The 13,003-nt window shown below is 34.4% G+C and overlaps 1 protein-coding gene across 1 annotated transcript; it reads right to left on the reverse strand.

Annotated features, from left to right (window-relative positions):
- Window positions 1-510: 510 nt before the first annotated feature.
- LOC120637642 (serine/threonine-protein kinase GA29083) lies at window positions 511-11,987 on the reverse strand. Its single transcript, XM_039909556.1, has 14 exons — window positions 11,795-11,987; window positions 11,499-11,717; window positions 10,889-10,988; window positions 10,552-10,746; window positions 9,557-9,670; window positions 8,817-9,004; window positions 7,319-7,414; window positions 6,422-6,585; window positions 4,888-5,006; window positions 4,624-4,723; window positions 4,045-4,190; window positions 3,258-3,407; window positions 2,611-2,853; window positions 511-2,207 (listed from the first exon to the last, which is right to left on the reverse strand). Exons 2-14 carry the CDS (start codon window positions 11,714-11,716, stop codon window positions 2,148-2,150), a joined length of 1,893 nt encoding a protein of 630 aa, XP_039765490.1. The 5' UTR covers window position 11,717; window positions 11,795-11,987; the 3' UTR covers window positions 511-2,147.
- Between the last annotated feature and the right edge of the window lie 1,016 nt (window positions 11,988-13,003).

Genomic DNA, 13,003 nt, shown 5'->3' on the forward strand with positions numbered 1-13,003 from the left:
TATAATATGAGGAAAAAAAAAACAGGTTTTAGATTTAAACTGAACATGCATATTGGCTCTGAAATATTAAAGGTCTGAAATATTCTAGGTCCAATCTCTTCAGTATTTTCAGTCTAGATATGCTAGATTTATTTACGTGTGTTCCAACTAGCTCTACCAATTTTTTTTTTAATTATTTAAATTGGTTTCAAGAACTGCAAAATAAATGCAATAAAAACAGCAAAACTGTAACTTAACGATAATGACGAATGCCAAGTTCGAATCCACGCACGCACCTCTAACTTTTGTAAGTTATGTGCGTTTAAGGCAATTAAAATATCACTTGCTTTAACTGTGTAGGGAAAACATCGTGAGGAAATATGCATGCCTGGGAGTTCACTAATCCACACTGGGCCACCATTGTGGACTACGGCTTAAGCCCTTTTCATTGCGGGAGGAGAACCTTGCCCTGTAGGGTTGATATGATGAGGATGATAAATGTTTATTTTGAACAAAACGAAAACGATTGAAGAGTAGGCAAGCCTAAATATTTTTAATCCAGCCGCTTGACTATTCAAATAAGTAAAGCTTTTGGGCGCATAGCATATCAAATTCATAGGGCTCAGATATTATTTTCATGAAATAAAGGAATGTGTATGTATCAGTCAAATTAGGTTTATCCTTTAATGCAATGGATATTTATAAGAAAGAAAAACAAACTACTATTATATTATATCAAATGTTTTGTATATAAACATAGATATAACGACCAAATGGGATGAAATTATTATTAATTTGGCACAAGGATAAAGTTCACTTTCAGGAAATTTTATTTTTGACCCGCCAGAGTGAAGAAAAATTAAATTAATTATCACCTCAAAGCAATTATCATTATTGAAAAAATATATGTATCAGTTATGATAGTATTGTACAAAGTTTGAGGTATGTTAAAAATACCATACCTCAAAATAGGTAATTACAATACAATTTTACTCTCAGACTCAATGGTTATACTTCATATTTAGGTTTTATTCAAACAGCAATTTATTCATCATAAGTATTCACTCTACAACTAGTTAAGCTATTAGTTTGATATGAAGAAATGAATTGATGACCAGTTGTTATACTTCTATGTTGTGACAAAAAATAATATTATTTAAAAAATGTATACAAATTTAACAATACAAAATCTTTTAAATTTAGTTGCCGTTACCTACGAAATTGAAGATATGCACCAATATAGAGCCCAAAGCTTTATAATGAAAGCCTTAAAATTAAAGTGGTAGGTTTATTTTATAACTTAGCAATTAGTGCTCATTATTTCAGCCCGTCTCTATTAATTCATCTTTCCACTCCAAATGCAGTAGGCCCCTAGGAAATATTTTATATTATTTTAAGCTCCTTAAATCTATCTCAATGCCGAAAATAAACATTTTGTTTAAAAAAAATAGTATGCGTTACTAGTGGCCTACAGCGTAAATACGGAGATCGTTTTTTATTGATTTTGAATAAAAATAAATGCATTTAAATTTATTGTCCGATTGTATAAAATAAATCTAAGTAATACTAAATAAACACTGGTTTTACAGCCACATAAATACTAAGTAAAGGCTAGGTCTCTTAAAGAAATAATTAATGTACTGAAAATAAATAAGAGAATTCATTTGACGATCATTTAACGTAATATTATCTAGCAGTGTGATAACATCACCGGTATAAAAACTGGAGTGTTAATAATGTTAAGTAATCACTGTAATTTAATAGAAAAGTTATCTTGTTTTCGAAAATTGAACACACATGCAGTATTGTTTTAACAACTACGTAAACAAATTATTTTTTACCTTTCGTTATAAATTCCAATTCCATTAAAGTTTCCGTTTAGTTAACTAAGCTTGGCTTGTAAACTATTACTAAGAAAAGACTTGATTCAAACCATTTTTTTAAATACAGTGTCTTCTGTAACAATTTAGTTTTGAGTTGCAACCATATTTGTTTACATAGTTGCGGACTCGTGTAAAAAAGACCTTACATACATTATGGAATAACTTTGGTATTGGTGTTAACATGAAGGCTTGCGTGGCTGTTAGCGGGTAACGCAAACAGTAACGAACACTGGGGCAATGTCTTCGTCACGGAAGCGTCGAGGGCGCTTAGCGGCCATCCTTAGGCTATGACGAGTCGTCGTCGTCGTACCAAGTACGGAAGTCACAAGTCTCATCATAGTCATCCTGAAAACGAAAAAACTGGCTAAGTGCTTGTTGGACTTGCAAACGAAGGGTTCCTTAGTTACGCTTACGCTTACGTGTAATATGTTACAATACATAGTATTAAACATCAATTTCTTTTGAAGATACCGATATTATCATTATAAGGATGAAAAAAAAACAAACACTTTTCTAATGAAAACATGTTGATAGCTTTCTGAAGCTAAGTTTTAAGGGCTAGATCAATGACCTTGAGTTTTGATTCCTCTAAGCAACGTCTATCTTCAATGGATTTTGGGTAAACATGTTTACATTAAATAATTCTTAAACAAAATGCGCGATCGGTCTCTGCTGCCTCCAACATAATCAGTGCTAAGTCATCAATCATACTACATAACATAAAAAAGGAAGCAAAATATGTGCTCACCGACATCCACGCATGGTCCAAAACATCCTCTGCGTCGAAGCGTAGCACGGGCTGGGGACGTAGCATGTTTGCTATAAGATCGATAGCTCCCGCAGATACTCGCTCCCAGTGAGGAGCTGGGAATTCTAGTCGCGCTGACAGAATAGCGTCAAACAGCTTCTCTTGGTCGCCGTCCGGGGATGAAAATGGAGGGAATCCGCAAAGCAGGATGTACAAAATCACACCTGCTGCCCACACGTCAATCTGTAAACAAGACTCTCTTTTTACTGACGTAAGGTATTTAATTTTCTCACCATTGCTCCGAAGGCTTGAGCGTCAGAGACAAAATTAAGCTTTTGGACTCTGTAATAATAACTAAAGTAACACTTTAATCAGTCAAAACTACATCTGACCAGTCAGGCGGTCTCAGCTCTTTATCCTTCAACTATAATAGCCTGTTCCCAGCAGTGGAAAGATTATGGGATTCTCATGCTCCAATGTATTTTGGAGGATGATTGTATTGTATTGTATTTATTGAGCGGGCGCCTGCCATTGCCAGACGGTTGATCTATCCTAAGCAAGGACCATTCCACCCTATAACACATGATTGAGACACAGATTTTTATTAGTTTTGAGGATGATCACGATGAGTGTGTACTTTAGCTTACCTTCAGTCCATACCCAGTCTCCAGCAGGATTTCAGGAGCGACATATGTAGGTGTGCCACAGACTGCGTGCAGCGGCCGCCACACTTCCACTGCTAATCCAAAGTCTGCCAGCTTTAGCCCACGTATACTACCATCTAAACCAATATCCACCTGAAAAGGAGTCCTTTTTATCTATATCTTAATAGTATCAATAAATCTAAAAAGATGATTTTTTGTTTGTTTGAACACGTTTATCTAATTTATTAGTCTGACTAACAGCACAACTCACCACGTTACTCTTAGGAGTCGAGCAACAAGAAGAAAAGTCGTGAAGAACGCCTTGTGAAACCGAATAGCACGGGCGGACTGGTGTATAATACACGGATGGAAGTTTGCAAGGTAAACTTATCAGAAATAGTATGGGAACCATATATTCACACAAGCAGCTGTAAACTTGCTTTTTTTATATCGAGATTTCAGATGGACTATTGTTGACAACTAATACTTGAACAACTGAATCCTCTTATTAATAGTATTCGATTTTAGAGTTTAGAATTGAAACCTAACAAATGTTAAAGAAAATAATTTTGACAATGATTAAATTTCTAGATAGAAGATGAACTAAATTACTTCTTGTCATATCAGTTTGTATAGTTACATTTAAATATTAATTTAATGTAATGTAATTAATAAGGGCCAGCACTTAATAAGCAGTGTTTACAAATAAGGAAACTATGTGAAGAAGGAAAGGTTTTTCTTAATTTTTGTTATAAGTTAGTTAATTCTGGGACTTTAGTGAGGGGCTTACCAATAGGTTTTCGGGTTTGATGTCTCGATGCACGATAGAAAGCGAGTGTAGATATGCAATAGCTGATGTTAGGTGAGCTATTAGCAAACGCGCTTGGGGCTCAGGAAATTTAGAAGCAGCTGCGATACTATCGAATAAGTCGCCACCTAAAAATAATTTGACATGTAATTTTGTATTGTTCTAATATTGAAATAAAAAAAAAAATCTTTTTTTACTTTATATCATGTTTAAAGTACGACGTTCAATCACAATAAGTAATTTATTTGTATAGCAGGTAATTTTGTTAAATTAGCAAATGTATTTTCATATGTGTAATGAGTACTTTATAGTGAGTCAACCGCCCGACATAGCAACAAATGAGTTGCGGAGGAGTGCAGTTCCACACCTGCTGCTTTAGGATTGTTCAACTTTGCTTACACGCCGGTACTTTCAATGAGTATACAAAGACGTTGACTAACTGTATAGGTACTCTTTACACAAAATTATGGTACTGTATAATGACAGATGTTATTAAATGACAGTTATTTGAAAATTATTTTAGTATTAGTGAAATATTTATAATACTAATCAGGTACCTACCACCAACTAATTCCATTATAAGGAACAGCCATTCTGGACTGTCTTGATCTTCAATAAGAGATACTATGCGCGGGTGACAAAGTTTTCTCATAACTCGTACCTACAAACATAATTAAGATTTTTTGATTATTAACTTACATGTTCACATGTTTTTCAATATATTTTAAGTAAAAACAAATAGGATCTACAAGACCACTCCTGGCACTGAAAGATTTTCTGTTGGTTTTTGAATTTATTTTATTTATCACATTAAAGGATACATACCTCAGCCTCTACATAGTGTTCTTTGCCTTTGCACTTTGCTTTGTCGATAACTTTGAGAGCATATTCCTTTCCTGTAGACTTGTCCTTACACATTCTAACAACAGCAAAATTACCGTCACCTGTGAATTATAATATGAAATAAATTTTAATGATCGATCAATACAAATAAAATTTATTCAAAATTCAATATTCAAAGTTCATTTATTTCAAGTAGGCCTAATTTATAAGAACTTTTGAAACGTCAAGTCAGTCTGTTTGTAGTGACTCAACCATCGGTTCGGAACGCAGATTCCACTGAGAAGAGCCGGCAAGAAACTCAGCAGATTGCTCTTTTCCAACATTGTATATAGTTTAACAATCTTTAGAATTTTTTTGTTTTGTGAGAGATGAGAGCATAGTGGCCTGCTTCCAAGCAGCCTTGTCGTTAAGGAATTATCAATTGTGTAGTAACCACGATTTGTTAAATGTGTTTTAATATATTCTTTAAACTTAGGTAAACGTAGATTTAATATTACCTACAGTATCATGTTATAAAAGCATATACCCATCCCCACAAAGGATTTCTGTACTTTTCTCAGTCGATGTCACTAATTTATGACCGTTTCTAGTAAGTCGACTATTTATATCGACTTTTTGTTTATAATTACTTATGTACTGTTTAATAAAGATTATATTATTATAAATATATTGCGAAGCTGATGTAAGTATAGCTATTTCTTTAAATTTGGCACGAAGAGATTCGCGTGATCTAAGTTTATATATTCAAAAAGAAGTCTTTTGAATATACAAATAAACCTTTTTTTCTAATATTTTTGATTTGTCGGGTACGCTTATCCGGCAGTGAAGGCACGATATCGTGATCTAAAGCACAGGTAATATAATAAAGCAATATGGAAACTACAAACAAACGTGCGAAACAGCACACTCACACAGAGCACGCCTTTACGATGCCCCAAAGCTATCATTAGGAAGTATTTAAGTCGGGGTTACAGTGTCTAGCGGTCGAGCGGACACTCGCGTTACTGTAGTGTAGGTTGGTTGCGTGGTGTAATTACTTTGTCAATCGGGTCTAGTTTCCATACTCTTAAACTTATACAACGTGTAAATGAAAACTGAAATAATGATTTACAGGCTTTAGACATGCATAATGTGCGTCTAAAGCCTGTAAAGTATTATTTAGTGTAGTGTCTCAGATTTATCTGTGAAACCGAAAACTTAATAGTTTTCGAGCAAACCACTGCCATAATTTTTACTGAGAGGAATCAGATATAGCCCTAACATCTGTGACTCCTGTCACTTTAGTAGGTAATATGCGCGTGTCGGTCTTTTGTCTTCAATAGGGTTGTCATAAGTTAACACTTAGAATGTTTTTAATTCGTTTGTATGGATAAACTAAATATGCTCCTTTTGATTTGATATTCTTACATGATGATTCCTTATGAAATATACTCATGCGATCTTCAACTTTATTTCGTAATTTGGTTACACGTTATATATTTACTGTGTCTGTGTTGCTGTACTGTGGCAAACTCACCTATAATTTTACCAACGCTGTACTTAAGCCGTAGCGGTTGCGGTAGTAAGCTGGCGAGCGCGGACTCGTCACCGTTTCCATCACCGTCACCCGCAGCACCATCTTCACTCTTCTTCCGAGCCGCACCGCTCGCCTTTACTGGCATACGGGGTTTGGGGCCCGACCTAAACAGTTGACAACGATCGACATACATGTAGAAGAGTTCTAAATTCAAAATTCATTTATTTCAAGTAGGCCTAATATAAGCACTTTTGAAACGTCAAGTCTGTCTGTTTGTAGTGACTCTACCATCGGTTCGGAAGGCAGATTCTACAGAGAAGAAACCGGCAAGAAACTCAGTAGACAGTTCACTGACACTGCTTTGCACCATTGCGTGCAGGCTTTGCAGAATTACATGACGTATTATGAAAAATAAGTTAAATTTGCTATACTCCGCGAAAAGCAAAGCAGAATCTGTATGGTGTTATTTATAATTTCTTCAATTTTTATACCCCACACCAAACAGACCTTCGGCAATACTCTGTACGCAGGTTTCGCTCCGAAACCGGAGCATCCTCCTGACTTTGTAATGAATAATTGTTAAGACAACCTTACCAATTATACTTAAAATATAAAAGACTGAAGAAGTTATAAATTACACCACACAAATTCTCCTGCTTCTCGCAGAGTATAGAAAATTAAGCTTAATTTTTTTTTCCCTTTTTTTACTATTCTAATTCCAAAACATGTAGCTAAACAGTTTAAATATCAACCGATAATATTTTATAAATATATATTAATTTATTTTGTAAGACGCCTTATGCAAACACTGCAAAATGAATTAATTTAGGAAATGGGAAAATCAGTGTTCATATTATTATTTTAATACGCTAATTAACAGTAATAGGAAATTATTACCTTGCATTTCTAGTGACTGGATTATATTTAATTTTCCTACATTGTAAAACAGCCTTACTCTCTTCAAATTCGAGTTCGAAGTCTTCTTGATTGACTCTATCAATAGGAAATAAATAAGGATTAATTAAAACGTTAAATGTTGGCAACCCTGCACTGCTAGCATGGGCAAGAGACAATTATATCCCCGGGGAAAGGATATAAATGTATCTTCTCTCACAGCTTTATTAACTCTCAGAGCATTGGAAATCACAAGTGGAAATAATATCCAAATAAAATATGTGTAATAATAAACGGGGTATTATATATATGTTTTTTTTTAAATAAATGATAGAAAATAACGGGGTAAACTTCTCCTATTCCATATTCCCGTACTTTAGCAGGTGGACACGTTAATTATATCCCTCGTCAGGGGATATAAGCGGGGGATATAATTTTTGCCTCCTGCCCGTGCTAGCCCTGCTGAAGTGGTGAAGTCAAAGTCCTAACAAATGGGCTAGTTGGTAGGACGACTTCGACTTATCTTTCGAGGAGCTGAGTTCGAATCCCAGCAAGCACCTCTAACTTTTCTAAGCTATGTGCATTTTAGAATATCTCTTGTTTCAACGGAAAAAGAAAAATATCGTAACGAAACCTGCATGCCTGACAGTTTCACATAATGTTCTCAAAGAGTCGGACGGCCGATTGGCGCAGTTTGCAGCGACCCTGCTTTCTGAGCCCAAGGCTGTGGGTTCGATTTCCACTGCTGGAAAATGTTTGTGTGATGAGCATGAATGTTTTTCAGTGTCTGGGTGTTTATATGTATTTTCTAAGTATTTATGTATATTATTCATAAAAATATTCAGCAGTCGTCATAGTAGTACCCATAACACAAGCTACGCTTACTTTGGGGCTAGATGGCGATGTGTGTATTGTCGAAGTATATTTATTTAAAAAAAAAAAAAAAAAGAGTCCACCAATCTTCACTGGGCCAGTGTGGTGGAGTACGGTCTTAACTACTACTCATTATGGGAAGAGACCCGGTAGTGGGCTGGTATTGGGTTGATGATGATGACACAGTCATAATTAATGAGAGGTGCTAGAGATTGTTGCTGAAACAAATAAGGAAATATGACCCAAGTATCCTCTTTCCCTTATTTAGAACATGTTAAACCATTTGTCTCCTGGTTTTCATGATTAATATTATTACTTCTGATACCTATCTTGTATTGGAGCAATTTGATGGTTCTCAAATCTATCTTGCTTGTGAGAGAAGCACATCCAGAGCTTCCATTGCACATTCAATGATGATGGTGCAAAAAAAAACTTTCTAATATAACTTTATAATAAAATATTTTTGGGAGTTTTGAGAAACTGCTTGTGCACAAATCCGATAGAGAAATTTGCTTGACAAAGCCAAGTGTCACGCAAGGCTTGGAACTTTGGCGATTATGAATATGAGGAAAGTTTTATCTATTCAATTATTAAAGAGCATTTAAACTTTATTTCCAAGCAATAATACCTTTCGTTTCCGTAAGCGAAGAAAACATCTTCCTCTTCGAAAAATTGGTTTAAAGCATTAACAGGGGAGCCAGACTGGGAGAAAACTTTTCTCACACAACCAGTATCTAACTTGATACACTCAGTGATTGCCGCTAATGCATGCTCCAGAGTTGGGCTGTTGCGTTTATTCAACAGCAATCTGCAAACCTACAAAATTATCAATACTATGAGAGCCCCGCCCCATTAAAAAATAAATAAAAATAGTTTATTTTGCTAAGAAACAAAGTTGTAACACTATATACGCTGAAGTCTTCTTTTAAGAGTTGTATTACTACCCTTGTATCAGAAGACTCAGCTCTTCCATTACAATTAAAATAAACTAAACAAATTACAATAAAAGGAAGGTAGGTAAACAAATATACGTATGAATAAACACAAGTAAAATTTAAAAAGCCATACTATGCTTAATGAAGTCTCTAATGAATGCAGACTCAAAACCCATGGGTTTTCATTTCATTCACATAAATTTTCTTTGAAAATAAACACCAACAAAAAGGATTGTATCTACCAATCATAACACGAATGAAGAATATCTATGGAACACACTAATCTCCGGCAATAGGAGATGTAAGTTTATTTGTTGAAATGTGCTTCACACAGGAAATATCAGTCTGCTTTATTTAAAAGAAATCGACTGACTGACATAATGTAAATACCAGCAAGTACCATAAATGCAAGTTTGTAATAATTCGAATTTACCTTGCGGGGTTTCACTCCATTCCTAATTATAGTAACTATGCGTGGTCGGACAACATTGTCTCCTGCAGGGCTTATTCTGGGAGTCTCGTTGCCAGTAGAGTTGCTACCATTTGTCTGCAACAAGACCATAAAGGTAGTATAGATGACTATCTTGACTGCCGATTGGCGCAGTGGGAGTAATCCTGCTTTCTGAGTCCAAGTCTATAAAGGTTTAATTCCCACAACTGGAAATGTTGTGTGTTGAACATTGACGTTTTTCAGTGTCTTGTTGTTTATCTATATTTAACGGCCGACTGGCACAGTGGGCAGCGACCCTGCTTTCTGAGTCCAAGGCTGTGGGTTAGGATTCCCACAACTGGAAAATGTTTGTGTGACGAACATAAGTGTTTTCCAGTGTCTGGGTGTTTATCGGTATATTATAAGTATATATTAATAAAAATATTCATCAGTCATCTTAGTACCCATAACAGAATCTACGCTTACTTTGGGGCTAGACGGCGATGTGTGTATTGTCGTAATATATATATATTATAAGTATTTATGTATGTTACTGATAAAAAATATTTATCAGTTATCTAAGCATCCATAACACAAGCCAACTACTTTGCGGCTTGATGTTTGTATTGATATTTAATTTTTTTTTTTTTAGGAGGATATTAGATATTTATTTCAGGAGGAGTACCATATTGTATATACTGTATACACTGTGCTGTTTAAACACCATTTTTCACCAATCAGCGTACTTGATTTGATAATAGTTTTATTTAATTGCATATATCATAACAAACAAACTTGACATAATTAACAAAACAATTGCTTACACTATCATTTATGACATAATTCACACTGAATAGAAATATATATATTTCGAACAATTCAAAATGCAATTTAAAATAGGCAGCAACCTAAACTATTTTTTGTATTTATTATATTATTTTTATATGACAAAAAATTCATATCAACCATCCTTTATATAATTTACTATTAAGGTTTACCTGCAAATATCGAGACAGCCTGTTATTTGCCCTAGCAGGAGATGGGCTGGCACTGTCAGTCAGGGACTCAGGCCCACTTAGTCTAAATGACTGTGGTGTGACTGCACTAGCTTTGTAGTCTATACGTTTAAAGGGCTCTCCAAAACCACTACATACATACGATTGTCCATCTTCAAGATCATCCAGTTTTCCTATCTGTTTGCGGATAGAAATTAAAGTATTATACAATAACGTATAAATTTACTATACATCAATTTAACTTTAAAGCATTTAAAGATAGTAACTTGATGAGAAATAATATAATAATATTTTGGATGCTAGAAAGGTTCTTACTTACTTTTCTACCTTCTAGAGAATAAATAGTTCTAACACCGCTTGGCAATGTTACATTATCAACTAACACCCTAGTTAAATCTGCAGTTAAACTGTCGAAAGATCTAAAACAAAAGAGTATGCTCAGTACTACCCAGACGAGTATTTAGAAAAGAGTTCAAATAATCGATTGACCAGACATTTATGCTATGAGTCATTGTTAGAGCATTCAATGTGTTTAATAAGCGTTAATCAGCTCCACAAATTATAAATTGACACTCTTAGTATAAACAAGTAATGTGCATAATCCTTCTGGAACATTATTGAAAACTTATTTCATCATACATACAATGGAATGTAACTGGCAAGTTGTTACACAGCAAAAACATGTAATGTGTATTAATGCTATCAGAAAAAGTTCCATAATATTAAATTTTTTATAATGTTTTTATAATTTATGTGTTTGTTATTACGAATATATAAATAACGTTGTACAAAAAAGATGATAGATTGCAGCTGGCCCAATTAAGTTTGCAACACAACAGAATCAAAATAGGTTTCAAATAGGAAAGTGAAAGTGAAGTTTACAACATGGTAGTCTATTGTACAGTATTTACTAGTTCTTACGTCCTTACCTGTATCTCTCTGGCAAGACTGGAATAATTACTCCTGAATAAAATTTATCACCATTTCGAAAAAATCTGATTCGTTTTGCTTTTCGTGCTGGTTGAGACCGGACCATTACGTTACGTCGATTCGTCCTAGATTTCATTATTTCCAAATCGCTTAAATCCTTTTCTAGTTCGCAAACGGAGCTTGAGCGACTTCCACTACGGCTCAAATTATTCTCCATTCTGTAAACGGAAAAAGTCGTAACAAAGTTCAATGTTTCGCTAACGGACGGGTCTAACATGAATCAGATTGACCTCACCTTCCTTCTTGGTTTACGTTTAACGGAAACAATAAAGGTTAACTTTATTTGTAGGAAATCATAACTTTCATCGCATCTCACTTTAATAGACTTTTGAAAACTACGACTTTTAAATACATCTTTTTGAATTGAATCCAATCTATTCGAGAATTCTGTTTCATCAAACACGGAAATCTGCGGAAATCAGCGCAGGCTATAGATACAATATTTTTTCTTTTTGTCTGTGAATTATCACAGGTTAAAAAATCAAATTAGATTGGAGCATTTAATATTATCTGTATAATTACTATTGACCTGTATTATGGAGGGTAGAGGTCCTTTAATCTGTATGATATACTTCCTTCTAAAATTCCTCGTCCCTTAAATGCCGAGTGTGTGTTAATGTCAGTGTATAGTCGGTATGTTAAACATCTATGCAAATTTATTAAAATTAACAAATTAAAACTATGATTTTTATATTTTGGATATAAAATTTGAATTCTATTTTATCTTCAAATGATTTTTAAATTCATGCGTACTTAGGTCATTTCACTAACAACTACTATTGCAGGTCGAAGTTATGAAATAGACATTTCTTTTTCTTTACTGACCACTCTAGTTCGTGCCTTTTCCAAGCTACATGACACTGGCAAAGTACATTGTGCTGTTTTGGCACTACGAAAAGCCATAAATCAAAAGAAGAAGAAGAGGGTAGAGGTATGGAGGGTAGAGGCAAGGAGAGTCATCTGTGTATATGAAAAAGTGTCGTCAAAATGTATTAAATTAGGATGGCGCCACATTTGCATCAGGGTAACTCTTAAAAGAAGCGCCAAATATAAATATTGTTAGAGTAGGCTTGAAAAATAAACAAGGAAGTATGGAGATACAAGGAAGTAAGGTTATATTTACCAAAATATTTTGTACAACGTAAGTTGTTGAAATTCTCAATAATTAACTACTTTAGTCGATAATGACATTAAATTTTTTAACTCGGCATACTTCAATTCATCTACGATTGCTACATTCATACCATACCCTGTGCATCCACCAGCGCCATTGTGGAGGATTTTTGAACTGTTATTTAGCGCATACACTGGACACTTTTTCAACTTTTCTCCCATATAAGATGACTCTCCTTACCTCTACCCTCCATAGATTAAACTAATGCTAAAATCATGACAAACATGATATTTCAGTATTATGGGATACGGGATATACTGCAATAATGTT

Source organism: Pararge aegeria, chromosome 4 (genome assembly GCF_905163445.1).
Source record: "Pararge aegeria chromosome 4, ilParAegt1.1, whole genome shotgun sequence".
NCBI lineage: Eukaryota > Metazoa > Arthropoda > Insecta > Lepidoptera > Nymphalidae > Pararge > Pararge aegeria.